General features: G+C 42.1%; 1 protein-coding gene across 2 annotated transcripts in view; it reads left to right on the top strand.

Annotated features, from left to right (window-relative positions):
* The window catches only part of PARVG (parvin gamma), a 282,942-nt gene that overhangs the window by 201,890 nt on the left and 55,377 nt on the right, over window positions 1-25,675 (top strand). For both annotated transcript variants that reach the window (XM_085652454.1, XM_085652453.1), the window contains exons 8-9: window positions 3,435-3,463; window positions 6,200-6,261. In XM_085652454.1, the coding sequence (XP_085508580.1) occupies window positions 3,435-3,463; window positions 6,200-6,261 (91 nt within the window). The remainder of the gene's footprint in view (window positions 1-3,434; window positions 3,464-6,199; window positions 6,262-25,675) is intronic.

Genomic DNA, 25,675 nt, shown 5'->3' with positions numbered 1-25,675 from the left:
TTACATGCAAGACCGAATTTGCGGTGTATGTCTTAGAATGCAGCTGCAAGCTGGCATATATTAGGAGCACAAAGCTAGCAGCACACAAACAGGTTTTACAGCACATTAGGGCGATTATTAATAATGACCCTAATTACCCGGTAGCGTGGCATTTCAAAGAACACCACAACAGCAATTTAAAACATCTTAGGTATTATGTCATTGATACTGTTTCTATACAAAGAAGAGGTGGAGATAGAGAAGGGAAGCTAAGAAGATTAGAGACCCATTATATCCTTGAGCTTGACACCAAACAACCAGGGGGGCTCAACATGAGCGAGGATCTGTACACATATCTTTAAATATTGAGGCCTTCCTTTATGTGAAGCAATTTGAAGAGGAAAACTGGTTTTAAATACATACACTTTCATAGATAGCTAATGTCATCAATATTTGATATAAGAAATATGTCCCAGTAATTTTGCAATTTTTTTCACTATCAGATGTCTGTTTTATAAGAGTTTTTTTCGAATGGAACAAAATTCTTTTTAACATTCGAAAATGTATTTATGGCTTTTAGGACAAATGAATTATATTTATATTTAGGGATTTTATATGTATTTATTTATGAACTATTTATTTACCTATTCATGAATATATTTATGATTGTGGGAATCTTTTTGTCTTAAATATACAAAAGCTCTTTAAGGAATTGACCCAATAAAAAACTCAATTTTGCACATGCTGTCGTTTGCACATGTCATATCGCCTAATAGTAATACCAAATGAAAATGTAATTGGATTTCACTATTTAAGGCAATGGATATGATGTTTTTTTTTTTTTTTACCCACTTGCACTTTATAACCAGGGGCACGGGTACACAAATCTACTTTATACTGTATAATTCATTGTACTTCACGTATTAATATTTTTATTCTTTTTACTCCTTTTTTGAATTTATCGATTACATCGGTCTCCGCATAGTTCGGATTGAGGCAATTGAAAATAATGCATTTATGCTATAAAAAGTTTTTATCTCATAGCAACCAAATAACAATTTTCTTTGGTATGCTCTGAAAGAAATGCCTTTTTATTTTTCGAAAAATTATATAAAGCATATTGTATTTAATCCAATGATATGTATATGCATTGAGGCATGTAATCACTGAGTATGTTTTCTATGTCCAGCACCGAGTAATTGCACTGTCACTTTAAAAGGAGTATACACGAGGCAATGTTGTCATGTGATCAAGGCAGGGATCTGCCGAAACACCTCATGGCGGCTGGTGGTGTGTTAAAATAAATACAATTGCACCAAACCTGGGTCTACGCTTGTTTTCTTCTGTAGAAGATATCCAAGGCGAGGTTCGTGGCATATGTATATATATATATATATATCTATATCTATATATATATAGATATATATATATATATATACTATTAGGACAAAGGAATATAAATAAATTAATAAATGCACACACGTACTTGCATATTTGTCACCCAGCACCGGATTATTGAGATTCCATATACTATTTTTAGTGTATAATTTAATCTAGTGACCATTGAGAATTATTATGATATTGATGAATTAAGTAACATGATAATTTCAGAGTTTTATTTGAACAGGATGATCTACCACCGCCATTGTGCTTATAAATTGATAACTTAAGGCCAGCGGTACTAAGACCAGGTCACAAAACACTGCTCACAATTTGTGACTAATATATTTGCATCCAGAGGTAATTTTCGAACCGTCCTATATACTAATAAGTCAGTTTGCAAATTACCAATGTGTAGTAGAAAGCAATTCGACCTTCCTCATGAATATTTAATGAAGTAGGGCATAAATTGAGACCCACTCTGAGTCGCAGCCATCACAGGGATGGTGGCCTGCTGTGGTCAGGAAATCACCATGTTTGTGATTGCTTTTTTATAAAGCAATCTTTTTTTTTTAATGCAGTCTGTTTTCCTTAAAGGAAATAGAACTGCATTTACAAAGAAAACTTTTTGTTTTGGTTTATTTTAAAAGTTTCAGTAGTACCGTCGACCACTGCCTGCTCTCAAACAAACTTTTTTTTACAATTACAAAGGGGAAGGGATCCCAAAGAGATCCCTCCACTATTTTCCAATGGGTTTCCACTACATGTTTGTAGTCAGTAAAGAATTAATGTTTTGCAACCAGAATTCAATTGTGAAACATGGATACATATCATTGCTATTCGGCATATGGAAGGGACACTGTAAAATCGCCCCTTCCAAATACCAAATCAGCATTGGTAGTAAACCCAAACTGGGGTTTGGTAACATGTTTCGGTTTCATAGATACCAAAATGCCTTTTTGCAGTCACAAATGGGGCCCATCTGAAAACACACAAACAATTGGTAAATTTGGCCCTTAGTGCTTTCCCTTATGGTTGAGGGACCTTATAAACTATTTTTAGTCATGACAATTTTACATTGAATAATAATAGTTTTGTACCGTTCTACACCATGAGTGTTCTGCGATTAAAATGAAGTATTTTGTGAGAAGTATACAACTGGCAGTTGAAAACACTTAGAAATATCCTGATTTTGTGGTGCAATAGACCTCCTTACGTTTAACAGTTTTGTGAAGGTGGAGAAAGTGTTCCAGAAGGTCTGCGGCTGGGGTCATCACATGCTGCTTTCTCAGCCTAACACTGCTATTTTAACAAAACAGTCTTGGACTTGATCCAACACTAGAGAGAACCATTGGTTCTCGATAAAATAATAAGCAAATACAAGATAGTTGGAAATATCGTTGTGAATGAAATTCTTCCTGTTTTTTAAAGATAGGGCTGGTGACTAATACATGATAATGAGAGAAACTTAGATTAAAAGTGTTTGCACAGCATGCATTTTAGTACTTCAATATTTCAATGAAAGAATGAAGCACTGATATCTTCATAGGCCTCAGCACACCCTGGCCCTCGCATGACATGTAGATCAAGGTGGGAGAGGATTTTCTCTCCACGCTTCTTCAAGATGGAATTTTTCCACTGCCACCTGCAGCTTCCCATCATAATTAGTTTCAGACAGCTCCACCTGTGTCCTGACAACATTATGAGTAGTCCCCAGCCCTTTGGCAGACCACTTAACAACTGGAAAAGCATTCTAAATTTACCTTGCACATCTGTTGTCCTCTTTAGACCCTTCACTGAGCATCTTGAATCTACATTGAGTTATTTATCTTCTCATCTCACTGTAATCATGCAAATCGGTTGTGGGCTTTCCTAAACCCCTTCAGACATTTGAGTTTGTAGATTGTGCAATGCACCTCACATATTTTAATACATACACCAGATATTGATTACCCCTTCATCTCTAAGGAATCCATTCACAGTTATTTTGCTTTGAGTAGGTGTGAAGTTCTTCTTTTCTAATGAGAGGAGAGTCTGTTAGAAGGTCTCTAACAAATGTTTCTTTTTGTCTTCAGAGAAGAATGTCAACCAAAGTCTCCATCGAGTAAGTATGAAAAATATTTGTGCTTGACCAATGAAGTGCCTGTGTAGAATCTACAGTGTTTGCAAGCTTCCAGTCTTATAATGTAAACAAGTAGTAATTGAGAATTACTGTGGAGTGTGAGGTCTTTGGGAAGTTAGTGGTGGGTGCTGCTATTTCTCATTAGTGTCCTAGCACCTCAGTTCCAATTACTGAGAGGCAAAATATCTGCTTGCTAATAAAGCATGAGGGTGCATGTGCTGTCCATTAAAAGTGAAGCGGCATTGCAGGAAGTGTCAGTACTCTTCCAGAAAATTAATGGCGACCAGTGCCTGTACTGCTCATTAGTAGTGGTGTTAGTCTGGTGAAAAATATCAACACTGTCCTTTAACAGCATTGTGTCTTGGTGTAGAAGTGCTAGTTTAATCTCTAGATGATATAGTAATCATGGTGAGAAGTGATGGTGCTGCTATGAAAAAAGTACAATGGATAACTTGATTTGTTGAGATATGGCAGTTCTGATGTAGAGGTGACATTTTTTCCCAAATTACATTTTGACTAGTCATCGTAATCTATTGACATAGTCCTCTAGCCCTGATGCTTCTACCACAACTTGATTATACATATCCGTTAGGAGTAGTTGTTTGCCCTGCAAACCCTTTTTAAATTGGTTTTTACTCTAGCACGTGGATGGATGTAAACATACACACATTTCCTCTATCCACTTACAGCAGGGATCTGCAGACATGCATGTACATTTACCTATATCGCACAATTTATGAGTAGCGTCTTAAATCCAATGGGGCTGGTAAAGACAGTTAGCTACCTCCTTTGAATTAAAAGAGCCTCAGGGACATAGTATATGTGTTATGTTTCAACCAGGGGCTTTGGTGTCTAAAAATAACTTTAATCTCCTGGTGAAACTCTGAGGCAAAATAAGTGATTGCTGGTGGAGTCAGAGTTGGAATTACTGGTTCACCCGGTAACTGCTCATTTCTCAGGAGAATCTCATGGTTCTTACCTGTAATCCTAGTGATATGAGATTGTACTTATAGAGCGCTGCTATCACTCCGCAAGGAGTATCTTGGCGCTATTGTCAAACGTCGATGAAGGAGACCAGAATGGTAAGATGTTGAGAATAGATTTAAATCAGAGCAAGACAGCAGACCTCCGAGATGTCATAGATCCAGGTTTTAAGTTGCTTCCTGAATGTAAGTTCTGAGTTGCTCAGTTTGATCTGAGCTGGGAGTTTATTCCAAGCTCTGGCGCCCAAGAAGGCCAGGGTTCTTGCTCCTTAGACTTGTATTTGAAGTGCGGTACTTTAAGAAGGTTAGCTTAGGATGATCTGAGCACTCTAGAAGTGGTATACGGAGTAAAACGTGCAGACAGGAATTTAGGGCCAATATTCATCTTTGCCCTATATGTGACCAGAAGAATTTTGAAAAGGATTCTTTTCGGAATCGGGAGCCAATGGAGAGCATTCAAAGCAGCCGAGGCTGAGGCCTTTCTAGGGAGCTTGAGCACCAGGCGGACTGCAGCATGCTGCACCACCTGGAGCTTCTTAAGAACTGATTTATTGGCTCCAGCTAAGAGGCCGTTGTAGTAGTCGATACGAGAAAGTATCAAGGCCACTGTTACGGACTTTCTTGCGGACAGGGGAAGAAACTTAAACATTTTTTTTAAAGATTTAATTAGAGTAAAACATGTGCCTGCAACCATTTTGACATGGGGAAGGAAACAGAGGGAATTGTCGAATTGGACTCCTAGGTTCCTGGCAATCTTCGCAACCTCAGGAGGAGGGGCTGCTCCCTCAGGCCACCATCTAGACGGCTGAAAAGAGACATCCGACCCTATCGGGAGAATCTCAGTCATATCCGTGTTACACTTCAAATGATTATTTCGCATCCATTGGAGGACAGCAGTCAAACATAGTTTGAAATGTATTTCCGCCTGCATAGAGTCATTCTCCAAGGAGACAATTATTTGGGTGTCATCTGCATATGACATAACCTCAATTCCAAATGAATTGATCAAGGTGATGAGGGGAGCCATATACACATTGAAGAGTAACGGGCTCAGGGAAGATCCCTGAGGGACTCCTGCCGTGATGGCGCGCTCTGCAGAAAGGAACGAGCCCAAGGTAACCACCTGTCTCCGCGAAACCAGGAAGGAGGTAATCCACTTCAGTACAGTGCCCGTGATGCCGCTGCATTCGAGACGCCTCAAGAGAATGTCATGTCCAACAAGCAGACTTAACCCCCCTTACCAGGAACTTCAGTGGGGTAGACTTAGCACGATAAAACATTGGACACTCAGAGTGAGGCCTTTATTATTTAACCAGTGGCCATTAAAATATATATTCACCTAGTCCTTATTGTGTCTTGTCAAATATGGACCGTAAAATAGCATAAGAAGTATAGTAAACCGTATATGTAATAAGAATTTCAAAATTAATCATTGCATTTTTAAAATAAAACAGCACTTTTTAGTTATGCTTCAGTTGGTAATTGGCCATTGAGCAACATACCAATAAGCACGGGTGCTGTGAAAGTACCGCCTCACTTGACCTAGTTAGGAAGGTTTAGCAGGGTGTTATACTCAAATTAATTTCATAATTGATTTGTCCTTGGTTCCCTGGTTAAAATATTAATGCATTAAAATTGCACCATTTTAGAAGTACAGGTTAGTGCCTCCCACTTTATGACATATGTAACTCAAGATTACAGGTTAACTGTTAAAAACGATTGCTTTTTATCATAGGAGCAGATGCCTTTGATGAACTATTTAAGCTGGCACCAGACAAAGTGAATGCAGTAAAGCAGGTAATGAAATCAGAGCAACTCGAAAATGTACAAATTGATTTCTTATTGTCCCACTGAGATGTGGGTTTCCTAATTCAAATCAGTCTCAAACATACATTTATCAGTTAAGATTGGAGCAACCAGTCAAACTAGATCCGGTCTTCTTTGAGTCCAACCAATTCCGTAGTGATTTTGTACTTCAATACTTTCTCTGCCTCTCTCCTTTATCAAATCGATATACCTTCCCTCATTGCAAACCTATGTGCTAGAAATGGCCCTTTCTGAAGGGTCACCTGAAACCTTTTGCTTTCCTCCTCCCCTTATTCGCTGAATTCGTTTTTGCAGGCTTCAGGACTCTGGGCTCTTTACCATTCCTAACCAGTGCCAAAGTGCATGTGCTCTCTGCTCTAAGCATGGTAACATTGGCTTATCTACAATTTAATTTACTTATACGTCCCTAGCAAGTTGCATTGCATGTGCCCAGGGTGGGTGAATGAAATGCTACCAGTGGGCCTGCAGCGCTGATTGTGCTACTCTCTTAAAAAGCCTTTTAAATATGGCCCAGGCCTGCCACTGCAGAGTATGTGTGTTCAGTTTTAAAGTGTCATGTCGACCAGACACATTAACACTATTGCCGGGCCCAAAACCTCCCTTTTAAAACATATAAGTCACCCCAAGATATGTACTTTTAAGTTTTACATGTCCTAGTAGTGAAAAACTCTTACATTTGTTTTTCACTTCTGCAAAGCATATCTCTCTCATATAATAACAACTGGATTACCTGATTACATCTTACAAGTGTAATATCCAATTGGGAAGAGATAAGACCTTCAAGTTTGGTGTTTCTGAAATCATAATTTAATGGTGAAGTTGGATTTTAAATTGCAATTCTGAAAAGGCCTCTTTTAGAAAGTTGGCATTTTCTTACGTTAGCCATTTGGTGCCTTTTGTCTGTCTCTGAATACACATCTGGGGTGGGTGACAGGTGGGCTTTGTGCATTCCCCGTAGACAGCCACACAAAGGGAGCTTAGGTGTGACTGATGGGTCATCCATCTCCAGATGGGCCATCCTGGGCAGGATGGGAGGGAGGAGCACTCACACCTACAGGCTGTGTCCTGTCCCAACAAGAATGGCTGCTTACCCCCCTACAGTGAGTCTGGAGCCAGGGCAGGAAGGACAGAAACTCCATGCACTTGAAAGGCCTCCCTTTGAAGTCTCCCCCACTGCAAGTTTCAGGCTCACCACTCTTGAGCCCTGCGCGGCTACCTCTCGCGGGAAGCCTCAGTCAACGTTTTTACCTTCTGACTTAGAAACTTTTCTGGAGCTTTTTCTGCCGGGGTCCCTTGAAGCTCTTCAGCAGTCTTGGTTCGGTGAGGGGTTGCAGACTTGACTTTCGATGAGCTCCCAGTCAAACTCTGGAAGTCGGACCGCCAAAGCCAGGCGAACCATGGATCCAGGCTGGCCAGCGGTTGAACATGGGCAGCTTGACTCTCATAGTAAAGCTGGTCAAGTTTTTACCTTCTGACGTACAAACTTTTCTGGAGCTTTTTCTGCCGCAGTCTCTCAATGCTCTTCACATAGTGAGGGTTCGCTGGCTTACTTTCCAGGGAGCTCCCAGTCAAACTCTGGAAGTTGAACCTCCAGAGCTTTTCAGCAGGACGAACCAGCCGGACAGGCTAGCTCGCGATTGGGGATCGGCAAATTGGCTCTCCAGGTTGAGTCTGTCAACTTATGTTTTTTTTTCAAAAGTTGCTCTAAATGACTCCAAACCTCTGGAACGTCTTCTGTTCCTCTGGGGGGTCCAAAGTGTCCAAAACACAATGCAAGGGTCAGGAATCTCCAAGATGGTCCTTGAAAGTTTGGGACTCCAGTTCTCACAATCCACTTGAACAAAACCTTACAAATCCACTGAAAGCACTCTAGGCTGGGGATTCTTGGTGGTGATGGTCGTCCAGGTGAGCTCTGTTATACTGTAGCTTGCAGAGAGTCCACCCTTTATTACTTTTGAAGCCAGTTAGGTCCACAAGGCTGTTGTTCCAGATTGTGCAGCAGGCGCAGTCAGCGTGGAGGAGCTGGTTCGTGCAAACCCCTGGGACACCTAAAGGAGACCCTGGGGGTACCTCATATGTCAAAATATTGTAGTGTATCCATTTGAAAGTGCCTCTACCACCTAAGTTGAGTTTGGGCACAATTTACATTATAAAAAGGCTGCATTTAAACTAAGCTTAGGCTCTCAGCTGAAAGGGCTGCTGGCCTCTAAACCACCATGCCCTATTTTATAAAATGGGCTTAAAGGTAGTTTTAATCCCCCAGCCCAATTATGTACTAGGGGCCTGTAGGGTAGGTCGTGCCAATCATAGGGGTAGGTACCATACAACCTAATGTTCCCTAAAGTGTGTGTGTGTGTGTTTTCACCATAGCACTGGCCCTTGGCCTGGTTAACAGAGCCCAGGGGCAATCGGAGGCAGTTACCGCCAGTACAGCAAAAAATGGGGGTACCCAGGGCACAGGAAGACTTTGCAACAGCACTTTATAAATCTATAAATTATTATAAGTGACAGCTCCAATTTCTTCCTAATTTCTTTCCCAAGTCAAGATGGCAGACACTTCTATTTGTAAGTGTTCTTCAAGGATGCGGCCTAAAAGCTAGAGAGGTCGACCTCGAAGCTGGGGAACCAGGTTCAAGTCTCGGCAGGGACGCTCAACATCCTGTGACTCTGAGTAAATCACTAAATCTCCCTGTGCCTACCAGAAATGAATGTGTCCGTCTGTAACGTGACTGGTGCTCATGTAATTCCAGGAGTAGAGGTAGCAACATCACATAGCCTTCAACCTTTGATAGCATCATTGAGAGCAACATCACATCACCTTTGACCAAATGACATTTTCGGAAGTAACACCACCTGACCTTTGACCTGCACTCAGTGTATCCTGAACTGGTGCATTTTAATGCAATTCTGGCTGTATCATACGAGAAAATCATGAATTAAATATCTTCTCAGAAAATAGTGTCCTAAATATTGTTTACAAAACACCACCCTATTGGAGATATTAACATAAAATCTACACTCAATGAGACTATACTTTAAATACTTAGGACAAAATATTTATGTCAGGTAATATATTTGTCAAAGGTATTCTGACATACAGCTCATTCTGGCCAACTGTAAATTGACATCTGGCAAATATGTCATGTCCCAGCGACATGACATATTTGCTCAAGTTATCTTTACTCGGATTGTATGACCATCAATTTACCTTAATTCAGTATGAGAGGTACCCTCATTACAGTTGACCTAGAGAACAATTCACACTAGCCAGTAATAGAATTGCACAATGAAATACACTGAGCGGGATATGCTGGCTGTCAAACATCCGACTTGTTTGTTACTGTCCTGACCGTTCAAAAAAACACTTGGTCTAGTCTAATGTCTTTACGCCTACAGCTGCAGAATTTGAAACAATCATGTTAAGAGCTGTACATCGTGGCTGGTAACAGAAATTGTACAATTAAGCTCAAGGCAAAATGCTTGGGACCTCACACTGGGCATAATGATGTGCCTGAAACTGCTTTAAAAATCAAGTACATGACAATCTGTCCAGTTGAGAAAGATATTATGGAACACCTAAAAATTGAAATAATGCTTGTTTAAAATGCATTAATGTTGCAAGTACTTAAGAAGGTGTGTGCCGTACACTATTATATGCTTATAACAACTAGCCAGTTCATTGTTCCACAAAATCAATGTTTTAACGATAAACGCAGTGCATTAGCCCCTGACGAGTAGACATGCGGCCCCTTTAAAGTAATTGCACAATTAATGTTCCAAGTGCATGCAGTCTCAGGTGAGTACTCACCGGAGGGCTGGACCTTGTTTCAGCAATAGTTGAACGGTTTTGAAAATGACTATCCTACAGTTTGAATTATGTTTCCTGTTTTATTTTATTATTTTGTTTTAGACCTTACTGTTCTCTGACATATAGTTCTGGGCAGATAAAAATCAGGGGTAGGCAACCTTTTCTGCTCCGTTGGCAGAATTGGTGGAATTTTGGCCATCGCGGAGTTTTTGGCCACATTCCGCCAACTGCCGCGTGGCGTAGTTGTTTCTTGTGCGTGGCTCAAAAACAAAAAGTTGGCAAGTTCAAGCAAGAAATGATGTCATCTTGCATGATTTTTGGTTGCAAGGAGGTCACCCAGGAAGATTTATCAACCGAGGGCATTGGGTGTGGTCATGACCGTTCATGGTCGGAAAGCTGCCGCTCAACTAGAACATCTACTTGTGGCAGCAAAATCAACTCGAGAAACTGCGCCCTCTGACTGAATCGCAGCAAGAGAAGTGTGACATACCTATTTCCCCCATTTGTAGAATTCCACGGAATATGATGGAGTTTTTTTGTAACTCCACAGAATTCTGCAGAGTGAAGCTCTGTGAGTGCGGCCCAGGGCTAATAAAAATGCGCAGGTAGCCAATACTTGAAAATAAAGGGCCTAGTTACGATTTCGGTCAGAAAGCCTCAGATTGCAGGTCAGAGGCTTTCCGACTGACATGGTAGGTTTAAAGTCCAACCGCCGTATTATGATGATGGTGGTCCGAGTTTAAACCAGCGCGAGAATCCAACACGGTTCCGACAGGTTTCAGGAGCCCGTTGTCCAGTCGTAAAGCGCACATAATCCCTTAAAGACAGCGTTTTAGCCGTCGGGATTATGATGTTGGTTTCCGACAGCCAGTCCATGTCGGCCTTTCCAACATGGATTGGCTGTCGTGAACTGACTTTGGGCCCCCCTAGCAGGGCCCCCTTGCCCAATCTGCATTTGGGCCTGGGGGCACCGATGGTGCCCCCCTAAACACCCCTGCACCATGTGGCAGGCACTGTGATATGCCTGCCACACAGTGCAAGGATGTTTACAAACTTCAATTTTTTTAATGGGAGCTTGTGCTGCAGGTGGTTTTGCCCCGCCACAAAAGCTCCCATTGAGAAGTTGAAATTTGTGATGCCGTCACATCCTAATGGGTTGTCGAAACCGCCGACCTATGGCCGGGCGGTTCCTTCCTCGAAATGGTGTCGGTCAGTCAATCCTACCTTTCTTTCTGAATTAAAAAAATGTAAACCACGTGTAGGGCAAACTAGCAAGCATTTTATTCCATTTAACTGCAAGTGTTGTCACAGGTGACCTGTTTAAGAGGGGGTCCTCTCCCACTCTGGGAAGAGTTTTTTTAATTTTCTGAGAAAGAAAGTAGCAGGTTAATAGAAAGTAGCAAATTATGTAGTTAGTTTAGCAAGTACTGGGACAACACAGCGCATCAGAAGAGTCTGGGGTGACAAACTCATACACAAACTGATGGATTATATGTGCAGGAAGTAAGCATCATGGTTGTTGGAGAGCTGTGTTTGTTTTTGTCCCCAGATGTGATCTCTACCAGGGAGGCTGCCAGGTAAGCCTATACTGATACCCAAATAATATTTCTTTCTCCACTTGTCTTTTGCTTTTCTCTCCATCTACCCTAAAGAAATGGCCACCGATTCCCCAGCTACTTGCTGCACGGTAACTCTAATACGTGGACCAGTTAGCAAGGGAATGGCCTTCCTGGCTCGGGCTTGCTGTGTAAATCCAATGATTCCTTTCCCAGGCAAACTCGCAACATTTTTATTGTTCCGTTCCAACCAATAGTGTGTGCATTTGTCTGGTGCATACTAGATTGTCTAACGTTTTACAAATTATGATATGAGTGCAATTTGTAATGAATATTTTGTTATACTCTACTTCAAGATAGCTTAATATCGTATAGTTGTCTTGGCACATATGCACACAAGAGATCCACTGACAAAATATTGAAACCTTTATTATCGTGGTAATAAAATATCGTGTAAAAAATATCAAGCACAAAAATGTTGCTTTCCTATACCTGAATGTAAATTACCGAAATATCGAAACAAAATATTGTTTTTCACTAATATCTAAAAATGTACAGTAAAACATCATTTTTTAAGATATATATGTAAATATATATATGAACCATTAAATATATTAACATGGAGCGGTAATATAATGTAAATTAAATATATTTATGTGTGTTTGTTTATTTACACATATAAAATGTAAAACTTAAAATAATTGTAATTTAAATTATAAGTTACTGTTTTTTTGTAATTTAATAAGTATACATATATATGTGTGTATATATATATATATATATATATATATATATATATATATATTATACACACAATAAATTAAAAACCGTAACAAACTGGATTTTTTTTTTTTTAAATACCAATTTGTGTGGACATTATGGAGGGGGCATGACCTGCTTGCCAGCGTACCAGCCAATGGAATTCTGTGGTATTTCTGGTTATGTGAGCAAGAAAGGGAGACAAGGGAGGTACCCGTACGAGTGTTTTCCGGCCGACTCGTACAGCTGTACGAGCGAGCAAGTACGATGCGAGCTACGTGAAATTCACCGACCGAGTCGTTTCCGGGTCCGAACTGCTCTGTACGTCTTGGTCGTAAGCTAACCGTGGCGTGCAATGGATGCGATTTACAACCAAGCCAGTACGATGCACACATCGGACAGCCTGTGCGAGCTGGAGTGTCCGGCTCGCTAAACATCCGGGTGGTTGCCTTTGCGGGTCCGCGTCGGACACCCTGACACCCGCAGCCCTACGACTCCGACACAGGGGGAGACCCAAGGGTCCCCCCAACACAGGCATGCATGATGCAGATGGCACCGACACGTACCCACTGTTGGGGGCGCCCTTGTGCGAGACGTACCCATTCAGTCAATGGGAGCTCATGTACGCGTCGTACGACCGGCTCCCATTGACTTCTATGGGAGTCTGACCGAACCGAGTCCGGCAGCATAGGGGTGCATCGTACTCGCTCGGTCGGACTGCAGGCCTCCGGCTCGGTCGCAAAACACTCCGGATCCGGCTCGGTCGGAGTGCTTTCCGACCCGGATCGGAATCTGCACCTAAGTGTAATTAAAGAAGGCACCATAGCACGAACTAGGATTATCAATTTTGGTGCATCCTGGGGCCTGTAGGAGGTTACCTCGGGCCACTTCACCACAAGGATTTAAATACACTCACCTATGAGCAAGGCAAGATCGTCAAAATGCGTTAGGACTAAAGGAGTGTTTTTTGTCTGCCACATATTTGATGAATAAATATCAGCATTGTTGCAAGTTGAAGTCGGGCTTCTGAAATTTCTTTTCGCATAAGCATGCAGTAACAGGATTCTGGGTTCCTTATGGCAGAGGTCGCCCTGCAGGGTCGGTGGCCCCTGGTAAAATGGAGTTCTTTGTGTTGATATTTATATATAAATATACACAAGAAATTAAAAACCGTAACAAACTGGATTTTTAAAAAAAATCATACCAATTTAGTTACACATAAAAAAGTAAGCAATGTGAAAGACTGTGTTTTACTTAAAACATAGTATATATTACAAAAGTTACGAATTACACAAATATAATTTGGAATACACAAAAACATAATAATAATATAATTATAAACAATATGAACAAAACTATAACATTATAGGAATAATACATATACTATCCAGACCCCACTCAGTGTAACGGTAGGAAAAGAGTTGGACTCGGGAGGGGTAAAATGTACTATTCCCATTCCAGTCTTAGCGAGAGTAGGGAAAGCTTTGGACTCAGGAGGGGTAACATTTCCTATTCCCACTCCTGTCTCTGTAACAATAAGGAAAGGGTTGGACTCAGGAGGGGTAACATTTATTATTCCTACTCCAGTCTGTGCAAAAGTAGGGAAAGCGTTGGATTCAGTAGATGTAAAATGTACTGTTCCCAACGCAGTGTCTGCAACAGTAGGTAAAGCATTGGACTCAGGAGGGGTAAAATTTACTATTCCCACTCCAGTCGGTGCAACAGTAAGGAAAGCGTTGGACTCAGGAGATGTAAAATGTACTATTTCCACTCCAGTCTCTGCAACAGTAGGGAAAGCATTGGACTCAGGAGCGGTAATATTTACTATTCCCACTCCAGTCGGTGCAACAGTAGGGAAAGTGTTAGAATCAGGAGGGGTGAAAATCAATATTCCCACTCCAGTCAGTGCAACAGTAGGGAAAGCGTTGGACTCCAGAGGGGTAAAGTTTACTATTCCCACTCCGGTCTGTGCATCAGTAGGGTAAGTTCTTCACTTCAAACACATACCTCATTTTAATATAAGTATTAATTCCATGAAATTATAAAACTATGAATTTAAACTTAAATATGTACTTTAAAAAATATTAAACAGTTAAAATAATTATAATTGTTTAAAAATATTAAAATAAGAAAACAATGCTATTTAATAATTATTTGATTAAATTCCTACACTATAGTCCAACATATCTAGCATCGCACATTTAACATATATTTAAATAATATAACAATGCACAATTTAAATAATTCTTTAACAGTGAATTAATAATAAATTATAATTAATCAATTAATATTTAATTAACTTCCTCTCTAAACCCCTACAAACCCAACAACCCACACCTAAAATGTAAATTAGGACATTATGATAATTACACAATTTACATAATTAATTAACAATTAATCAATTAATAATTTATCAATAATTAATTATCAATTATTATTTAACGTCCCATTCTATACCCCTACCAACCCAACAAACTGCACCTAAAATATAATTTCAAAAAATATTATTTACACAATATACATACTTAGTAGTCAAATAAACAATTTATATTAATTTAAAAATATATATAAATTAATTATACTTAATTAATTTCCTTCCCTGTACTCCTACAAACCTCACATCCTTCTATGACATTGTAAATTACTATTGTGCAATTAAATTAAAATATAAATAAAACACATACAATTAAAATATTATTTAAACACATGAAGTAACTTAATAAACGATATTTCTTACTTTGAAAAAATCGATAGTTTTGTACTCAATAGTTTGTTGTCATGATATTAAAAACTCTATATTTCTGCAACTCAATATTGTGTCTGAATACCCACGTATTTGCTGTGGCTCCAAACAGGCCTTACAAGCACTAACTAGTGCGATCTGCAATCAAGGGAAGAGTGGTCAGTCTGGTCGGAAGCACATAAGGACTGAAATACATATATATTCATCAATTAAAGTCAAAAGCAAAATGCTTGGGGGATCAGAAAAGTGAATAAGGGATCCTTACAGAATTGATTATGTGGCTTTGTGTTAGGTTTCTTATCTCCAAGATAGCTGTTTTTCATGTATGCAATGATAAACATTCTGGCTTTAGTTGCTTCTTGATCCTTCCAAGCTTTCTTGTAATTGTAATTTTGGAATGTAGTCTCTGGCTGTTGCTCTTGAATGTATTTATTTATGAATTTAGGACCCTTGCATTGTCACTTCATTTTGGCAACTTCAAAGTGCTGTGATAGTGTGCCCTGCTTGCAGCTTTCGTGGCTGTTATCATAACAGTATGATAACTGTGTTTCATAAAATGGAGTTCCGTCATGCATGTATGTGCGCAGTGTGAGTATTCCAGTTTTTTTAGGTTTGGCTTGACCTGTCATTTGCAGTCCACATATTGATTCTCTTTCCTACAACAATTGATTGGCAAGAAGTTGTTTGCTGCCACCAAAAAAGAGTACTTGTTGCAATCCTATTGTCTTTTGAGGGGTTTCCCCTCACCGAAGAAGACTTTAACATTTAAATAAAATGACACAGCTACTTCAACAAAGCCGCAACACATCATAAGGGCAGCAGTTCGTCCTTTCTTTATGTCAATGCCGTGCCTGTTGCCATTTTCTTATTCTTTGTTTTATGTTTGTGCTCCCACACCATCCAGTAGGGGCTGCTGGAAGGGTTTTCTGTGAGCTAAAGGGGGTGAGACTCGCCCTCATCACTTTTCCGCTGGTGCTCAGGAGCAAATCAAGAATCGGATGCAAGAATTCCTGGAGAGTGACAATCAGTCATTATGGCAGACAGTGGCACTGTTGTCCCTTCCTCTCCCGCTGTGCCCTGCTCCTTCTCAGGGCCACCCTTCTCCCCCTCTGTGACTCCTTTTGTGCTGCCCTCGTTTTTCCTATCCATTCCCGCTGCTACCTACTCTTCACAAAGCTGCCTTCCTCCACCTCTGGGGATCTATCAGACTCCCATCATGCTGCCCCTATTTTTCTGTGTCATCTCTGCTGCCCCTGTGTGTCTTTGTGAATATCTGAGTGGGTGAGTGTTTGAGTGAGTGCAATATTAGCCAGGGTGAGCATTATTACTGTGTGCTTGCATAGACCAGGGACATCTTAAGGATTTTGGGGTTTCCTGTCCAAACGTAATTGTGGACCCCCTGCTTTCAACAACCTTCAATCTATTATACATTTCAGCTCCATCCTGACCTTGGCAACTACAGTGGAATCATTGACAAACCTCTTCCTTGGCCACCCTATCTCTGGGCACAGCACTGCAAGAAACTGTTTCTCTCAGGCTGGCCAGCACCAGTGAAGCAGAAAGCGTAGCAGCATGAACAAGCCAGCTGCATGTGGTGAAGTGGAATGGTGTCAACTTTTGGGCCTGTACGTATGGAGGGTGCATTTTAGTTTGATGCACTCCAGTCTCTGCTGCATGAGGAGTAGGGATCCTGAGTCAGCACTATGCTGGGACTGCACTGCCCTGCAGAGGCTCCACATGGACAGTGACATGTGGCCTAAACTCTTGGCCTACCCTGGGGTTCTGCCTTGTTGAAAGCAGTCTTCAGCTGCACCAGAAGAACAGAAAGACTAGTGTCATGTCCAATCCATATACCTGCAAAGTGTGGTATAGTTTGTCTGTCGCCTCCATTCAGACATACAGTGCTAATGGGTGCTTTTGTTTACTACACTGCGTCTGCTGCGTGGGACTGGTATTTAGAGTCTGGTGGTAATAGGCTGTGATCGTACTTGTCCTGCAACAGCTCCAAAAAAAGTGATGCATTCGCAAAGTTAGCACACAATGCCAGTCTCTACTGTGCTTAATCTAATAAGTATTTTCGTTTAACCATCACTCTCTATCAGCTAGGGGCCGAAATCGGTGGACAGCCTGAGCTGGCTAAAAAAAACAGGAAGCAAACAAACTGGTTATGTAAGACCTCTATATACAGTGTAGGACTGTCACAACAGCCTAACAAGGGGGTCCTTTGAAAGGTGGGGTCCCGGGCCCAGAGCCAATTTTGCCTATGCCATAAAACATCTGTGGCAGGGACAGTGTCGGTCTCTGAAGATAAAATAATGGGTGACTGATTTCACCACGAGACAAACACCGGCATACTCTTGACAGCAATTGTTCAGGCGCGGTGCGTCCAGTGGGGTGTTGGGGCGTTGCCACCTCGCCGCAGCCCCCTCAGCGTCTCTGAACTTAGTTTAGACGCCGACGGAGTACTGACAATCATGTCAGTCAGCATGACGTCGGACCGCCCATCCCTTCAGAGTCTGAAGGGAGTGGGCGGTCCGGTGTCATGTTGACTGACATGCATTGTCAGACCAGCCAGGGACAGGCAGCAGCACAAGTGCGCATGAGTGGGGAAGGTGAGCAAATTTTTCGCCCATTCCCAGTCATGCGCACTTGTGTTTCCACTGGCATGCGCATGCCCATTAGGAGCCCCTCGGTCTCCTAATGGGCAGGCGGCGGGCGAAGAGTAAACGTGCCCTAAGCCAATCCTAGCATTGGCTGAGGGGTTGCCACTCCAGTGCTGTTCCCTGTTTGAAGAGGCGCCATTGCCAACGCGGACCAGGAGCAGAGGCGGTCAGGTAAGTTGTCGTTTTGTGCTGGGATGAGACGGAAATCTCGTTTGATGCTGCTAAACACAAAATTACAAAATATATGACTCTCCCACACAGTGAGTGCTTCAAATGGAGATACTAGCGTGCATTAACTCCTTGTGACCTGCACTCTCCCCTTAAAAGTATTGCGCTCCTGCTCAGAAGTGCTGGTACTGTCCGTTTCAACTAAATCGGTGCACGTGCACTCGGTCTGCCAGTGCGTGCCCATTCAAAGCATTACACATTCGGGCCTAGAGATGAGCCGCCTGCATGTCTGAGGGCAGCAGTGGCATCAAGATCTGGCGCAGCGATGCAGCAAACTATAGAAATGGGGAATAACCCACATACCAGATATTCCATGTTCCGCTTCCCCCTGCACTGCCTCTGAAATGTTCAGACAGGAGTGCAGAATGGCACTTCAGGCAGGGCTATCGTCATGGGTGGCATTTCATGGGACCTGAAAGGGCACCATGTACTGAAACTGTTATTTGTCCTTGGTCCCACCAAACCTCAGCTTGCGTTGCCGTCACTGCCCTGTCTGCCCCAACCGGTTTACCTTTACTATCTTACAAAAAAACTGGCACATGTCACAGGAAAACGACTGGTGCACATTCAGTAATAACATGCCAGGTACACCACACAGAGCGATTTAGTGTTGGTGCCGACAAATGGTGTGAGTGTACTTGAGCCCACATAAAGACATAGGGCACATCAGTTCAAAAGGGGCTCTCTTGATTTTCTGCCAGCCTCGCCCACAGAGAGGAGATTCACTGGGTTGGTGGTGGTGGGGGGTAGTGCAAATAAATACCCGAAGGAAAGGAGGCAGGCAGGCCTTAGAACAGGGAAGAAGTACGGACTGAAGCAGTGAAATTATAAAACAAGGAGATGAGATCAAGTAAGGAGAGAGGCGGACAGGAGGACGAGGGGGAAAGACAGAGTGCGAGAAGATGGACAAACAAAGAGGACGGAGGCAGAACAAGGGTAATTATCGGAAGCAGCAACGAGGGACGGGAAAGGCACCATCCCCCCCCAAAAAAACAGAAAACGGTAAAGGCTACAAAAGCCAGAAAGAGGGGGTGGAAATAAAAACAGCGGCACAAGAGAGAAAAGGGAATAATGCTAGAGTGAGGGAGGGGCGACACCTGCCGAAAGAGGGCGAGGAAGGATGTTCAGGCAACTTCAGAGGGAACGGAGGAAAACACGTGGCAGCCTAGAGTGACAAAACAGTTGGGGACAGGCGAGGAAAGTATGTCCAGGAACACAGTTATCATTAGGTGCATTGCTATTGTTAGAACTCTCAATGTTTGTGATGTTTTTCACATGCTTCATTTCCCCCATACTCTTAAGTTGTTCCCAGGAATCCCCCTTGTTACTCCTCCAAAGAGGTATTGATCTGTACTTAGATCTTAGATATAACATTTATTGGTCACTTTTGATGGTAGTCTGCTTCGGCCATTTCTTCCTTGATGAATATGAATTTATGCTTTTGAATGAATGAACGTTGTACATATGGCTTATGTCCTGATGAGATAGCAAAAGAGATGTGGTGATGATATAGGATTGATCCGCTAAGTCCAATGAAGCACGATGCACTTTTTGCATGCAGCACTTTAAGCAGTGGGAATCTATGATGGATACCGGCTTGGCTCACTGGAATAATGGTACAAGCTGCACTTTCTCTGCATAGAGCACTTTGATCATTGGGGACGTATGCTTGGCTGAATAAGGATAATGATCAGGTGGCATGGGGATAATTGACCACAATGGTTCACTGTGATGGATCGAAAGTGAACGGGGTAAATTGAAACTGGTTTTGACCTGCTGGAACATTGGAGTATGATGCACGGACCACCTTAGAACATGGAGACGCATGATTATTTTAATATGGACAATGATCCGGCGGCCTAAGGTTAATGGATCAACGATGGTTCACTGTGCATGATTGACAGTGGATGGGGTCGCTGGTATAGAAAATGATGAGACCCAATTGGTTACCATTTTTTTAACCATGAGATTGTTTAAATATATTTGGGATGAAGATTTGGTGAATAGGATATTATGGGGTGGGGAATGGGACACATTGAGGTGGTAAGACTAGGCCTTTTAATTTGCTTGCTCGCCGAGATGTAATATTTCAAATTCAAACAAGCATGGATAGAATATGTTACAGTCACACTGGACATCTCTGTAGTGTACACTGCACATCTAACCCTTGTTCAACCACTACCTTTCTCTTAATGCATTCTTAAGAGAGTTAATGATGCAATGGGTGTGAGCTACAACACTTAAAAAAAGATATCTCAAAAGTTTTAGATTTTTTTAGTTGACGTGATTGTGTCAAAAAATGTTTTAACAGTGCAATATAGACCCGTCGTCATCCTGATTAATCAGCAGCAAACCACAGAAAGTAATATGACGTCATGTATTATTCAGAGTGAATTCTAATATTTTTGTAATGAAACACAAAACACACAGTAGCACTAAAAGTATGAAATGCATGTCAGTACTTTTGTGTTTTCTTCTTTAGGTGTTAAAATATGTATGTATCCTCCAATTTACGCTTTGCAACTACAGAAAATGCAATAAATATTATGAGCTCTTTCAGTAATTTTAGCCCTTTGACTAACACGAATCTCCGACTGATGGGAGGCCATGTTCCCCAGTGTCCCGTAGGCAACTGAAATTTCCAGCATAAGACGCAGAACATGTGTATGACTGCACATAATGTGTAGGGTTATATGCCTGAAAGAATGCTGTTCATTCAGTAGAATTTCCGGATGCTAAATATCTTCGGGTTCATTTGCCTTTAGCGTAGGTTTTAGATAACTTTGTGAATGATCATCCAAAATTAACCACCAACATCCATCTTATCATTTTATATTGATTTTATTGACCATTTCGTGAGAAGGGTGGATCCATCCATTTGTAATAGATTTTTTCTGTCATATTATTATTGTCTCTCAAGCACCTTGTGATGGGAGCTTGCATTCTGTGTCTTTTGTTGCACAGGTGTATTGCAGGGTCCCTGCTTTCTTGTGGGGTGTTGTGAAAACAGTGGCTTTCACCCTTGCTGGCTTCACACCTATTGCAAACATTTTGAGTATCCCAAGTCATAGCTAAATATCATGCAAGCAAAGCCTTATGGCGGCAGAGTCTCACCCCTCACTTCCCCTCAGTTAACTCTCACATCCCCAAACCCAACCATGATGTAAATAACCTCTCAGATCCTGCTACCAAACCCCTTGCAGAGTCCTCCCTGGGCGCCTTGCATCTTGTTCTTTCAGACTCACGTTTGTAGAAGATCTCCTTGGAGTATGCAAGCCTGAATGCACAGCTGCAGCCATGACAGCAGGTGAAGCTGATCTGCTGGCGCACGCCAAGTCCAAGATGTGGCGCAACATGCTCTTCAGAACCGTGAGGCCGTGCACCGCGAGGTGAAGGAGACGAGCCAGCGCAGAGTTTGCCAATCTTTTTTAATATCTTTCTCAGGAGAGGGACTCTCCCTAGACCCCAGATTTCTCCATTTAACTTGTTCACATCGCTAACTAGTGTTTTCTATTGGAAAGGGTAGAGCCAAAGCAGTCTTGCTTAGTACCCTAGCACTCTTCAGAAGTCAAACTTGCTTGGCAACCCAGAAATTTTCTGAAATAATGTATGAGTTTTCTTCTATGAATGCCTAGAAGAACTGACTTTTTAGTCCATTTATCACAGAAATAGTGCTGAAAATCGCACCAAAAGATGGCAATTTAAAAAAAAAAATTCTTCACGGGGGAGAACCCCCACGAACCTCCCTTATTGCCGTCAGGCTCGCTCGCATATGTTGATTTGTTCTACTTATGCCTCACCAGTTGAAAATTCCACCAGCCGCCCCTGCAATTGTTTGCCCACAGCGATTGATATTTGTTTTAGTTTTTACTGGGGTGTGCCCTCTCTTTCTCCTACTTCCCTCCGCACTGAGCCCAAAGGTATTTCGCCACTACAACTGCAGTGCTGGTTAATTAAGTGCTGCACTGTATGTGACAAAATATCTGTGGCATAATAAACACAGGCCAAATCTGTAAACTGTGCGATTTCAGGGTGAGTGATGCGACTGTATGCATGCCATGTGAGTATTGTCTGTATAAGTGCAGGATGAGCAGTGTCGGAGCAAAAGAGAACTGTGTATGAGTTTAGAATGAGTTGTGCCTTTTTGGGTTCAGAGTGGGTGTTGGACCTGGCCCTTATCTCAGGGTTATCCCCAATCGTTTGCCTTCTTCCTCCTATTGTTTCTGATCTCTTTTTGTTGGTTTAAGACTCTGGACGTTTTATCACTACTAACCAGTTGTAAAGTCCATATGGTCTATAACTAAATTGTATTGGTGATTAGTTTATTCATGATTGGCATATTTGATTTACCAGTAAGTCCCTAGTAAAGTGCCCATTGCCTGTAAATCAAATGCTACTAATGGGCCTGCAGCACTGAATGTGCCAGCCACATGAGTAGCCCTGCAAACAGGTCTCAGCCCTGCCACTGCAGTGTCGGTGTGTGCAGTTTTAAACTGACATTTCGACCTGGAGAGTGCTCTCACTTGCCAGGTACAAACCTTCTCTTTTACTGCATGTAAGTCACCCTTGCTGTAGACCCAAGGCAACTCCATTGGCAGGATGCAGTGTATTTAAAAGATAGGTCATGCACTGGTGTGTTGTACATGTCCTAATAGTGAAATACTCCTAATTTCGTTATTCACTATTGTAAGGACTATCTCTCTCATAGGGTAACATGGGGATTGTCTTGAAATATCTTTTAAGTATTATTTCCATTGGGAGCAGATAGAGATTTGGAGATTGGGGTCTCTGAACTCACAATTTAAAAATGTATCTTTTCGTGAAGTTAGTTTTTAAATTGGGTGTTTAAAAATGCCAGTTTTTGAAAGTGTAGCACGTAATTGGGCAATCCAATCTACCCTTCTGGGCTTAGGTAATAAAATGAGAAAGGTATAGATGTTTACAAGGGAATTATTCAAATACCAAATGATTTTAAGTAGTTATATATATATTTATGGAGTGACTTCTAATAACACTCAATGGAGTAACTCAAAACAGATTGAACAATTGACATGCAATGAAATTGAAATTACTAATTGATTTTGTTCAATTCGTTTTGAGTTATTGCATTGAGTGTTATTAGATGTCACTCCATACGTATATATATATATAGAGCTACTTAAAATCATTTTGTTTTTTAATAATTCCCTTGTAGGCATCTTTGCCTTTCTAGTTTTTGAAAGTGGGCATTTTCTTGCTTAACCATTCTGTGCCTCTGGCTTTTTGTAGAATCCAAGTCTCGGTTTGCGGATAGTTGGGCTCTTGTGGATTCACTCTAGACAGTCCCACAAAGGGAGCTGAGGTGTACCTTGCATATCCTGATGGGCCATCACCAGGCTGATAGGCCTTCCTGAGCCACGGTCATGGTGGGAGGAGTAGTAACTGACACCTGAAAATGGCTGTCTTCACACAAAGCCGTCTCCACCCCCTTGAAGTGTGTCTAGAGCAAGGTAAGGGAGAGAGAGGGTCTTGTGCACTATGAAGACTTTCCTTTGAAGTTTGCCGACTTTAAAGGCAGAAAGGGGTATACGCATTGGCCCTCTGACACCCCAAAATAAGAACACTTCTGGACTGAGGACATTCTGCAAGGAAGAAGAGCTGGATGCTGTAGGAAGGACTGCTACTTAGACTGTTTCTTTGTTGTGCTGGCCTGCTGCTTGCTGCTTCTGTCCATGGAGTGAAAGGACTAGGTATTTAATTATGTATCCTGCTTCCAAGGTTCTCCAAGGGCTTGTGTGTGCTTGCCTACTGTTAAGAAGTCTCAGGCCAATCAAAGATTTCACCTACCAGTGCCTGGGCTTTTTTGCCGGGAGTCCTGGCTTGCCAAGTGGTGCTAAATCCAGTTCCGGGGCCCTTGGAAGTGTAACCAGGTGATCTTAAGGAGAAAATCCAAGTTATCGACTCCTAGAGCCTGTTTTCCAGATGCATCGCAGCAAAAGATTGACGCATCGCTGCTACCTGCCCCGAAGTGTGGTTCCCGCTTGAAGTATTGACCACTGCTTTCACTAAGGGCCTCGCCATCACAGTGTGTCAGAAAAATCGCTGCAGCAAAAATCTCGAGCACTATGTCACCAAAGTCCGTGGTACCAGCTCGGACTCAGACGCAACACCTGCTTCACGACTGGAAAATCGATGCAGTGCCTGCATCGCAGCTGGGAAAACGATGCAGCGAATGCTTTGCCGTTATCTGAGCAATGCAGTATGTCTGTATTTTTGATGCATCGTCCTTCGATAACGACTCTTCATTGACACCGCACCACAGTAAGGCACTGAGGCCGCGTGTCCGGAAACGGACACGTCACCTCCCCTTCCAGTAAGGAATCGATGCATCACCTCCCCTGTCAGTGAGAAACCAACACATCGCCTCCCCTGCCTAGCAGTAAGGAACCAATGCATCACCTCCCCCGCCTGTATGAAACCGACGCATCGCCTACATTGTGTAGTAATGAAATGACCCATCGCTTGCTTTACCTGCACTTCATGTCCCTGGCGCCTTGCCTTTGATTTTTGACACATCTACAGTACTTTGTGCTCAAATTAATGCATCCATTGATTTCTATGGACTAAACTTGTTTAATGTTTTAAAAGTAATATTTTGACTTGTGTCTGTTGGATATTTGTAATTTTGGTCTTGTTTGATTCAGATAAATATTGGCTATTGTTTCAAACTGGTGCGGAGTCCTTTTGTTGTGTTTTCATTGTGTTACTGTATGTGTATACAAAGGCTTTACACATTGCCTCTGAGATAAGCCTGACTCCTTGTGCCAAGCTACCAAGGGGGTGAGCAGGGGTTATCTTAGCTGGGTGACTCTCTTACCTGAGGGTTCCTACGTGGACAGGGTGCAAACCACTGCCAACTAGAGACCCTATTTCTAACAGTGGGTAAGCAGTGTGCCTCTGTGAATTCAGGGTGCTTGAGCAGTCTCCCTAAGTGAGTGCAGAGTGGGTGAACATCACGCTTGTGTGAGAGCATGGTGAGAATTAGGCCTATCTGAGTGATGTGGCCATGTGAGTGCAAGGTGAGACTAGAGCATATTCAAGTCTATTGTGAAGGGAGTATCTCTGTTTGCATGAGAACATGGTCAGTTGTGCTTGTGTGAGTGCATTTGAGAGGTGTGCCTGGGTGGGGTTAGGTTGAGGGATATGCCTTTGTGACTGCAGGTTGTGGGGTGTGCCTGGGTGAGAGCTGTTCCTGAGTGAGTAGAGGTTGAGGGATATATACGTGTGTCTGTGTGTGTGTGCGCACGCAAGGTGAGTGATGTACCTGTTTGAATGCAGGGTGCATCAGATTAATACCAAACCTTTTGGCATTGGCAATGCTTTTTTTTAGAATAAGCCCCAGCACACAATGGTGTTCTGCTCAGTCTCGAGGTAGGATCATTTGTTCTTTTGCACTCTCCTTTTTTCTGTATTTGATGTTTGTGCTCCCTTGTGTTGGAATGACATTTCACTGCTCAATTAAATGATGATACTGATAAAACTAGAGGAGGATGAAAATGGAAAGGTGAAATGGGTTTGTATTGTGTGAGGGCCTATTGTAAATCAGATCACAGGGACCTCTTCAGAAACAGTATCTAAAGCCATTCAA

The sequence above is a fragment of the Triturus cristatus genome, chromosome 4_1, assembly GCF_964204655.1.
Source record: "Triturus cristatus chromosome 4_1, aTriCri1.1, whole genome shotgun sequence".
NCBI lineage: Eukaryota > Metazoa > Chordata > Amphibia > Caudata > Salamandridae > Triturus > Triturus cristatus.
The sequence above is the reverse complement of the archived record's forward strand: the minus strand, read 5'-3'. Positions and strand labels throughout refer to the sequence as shown.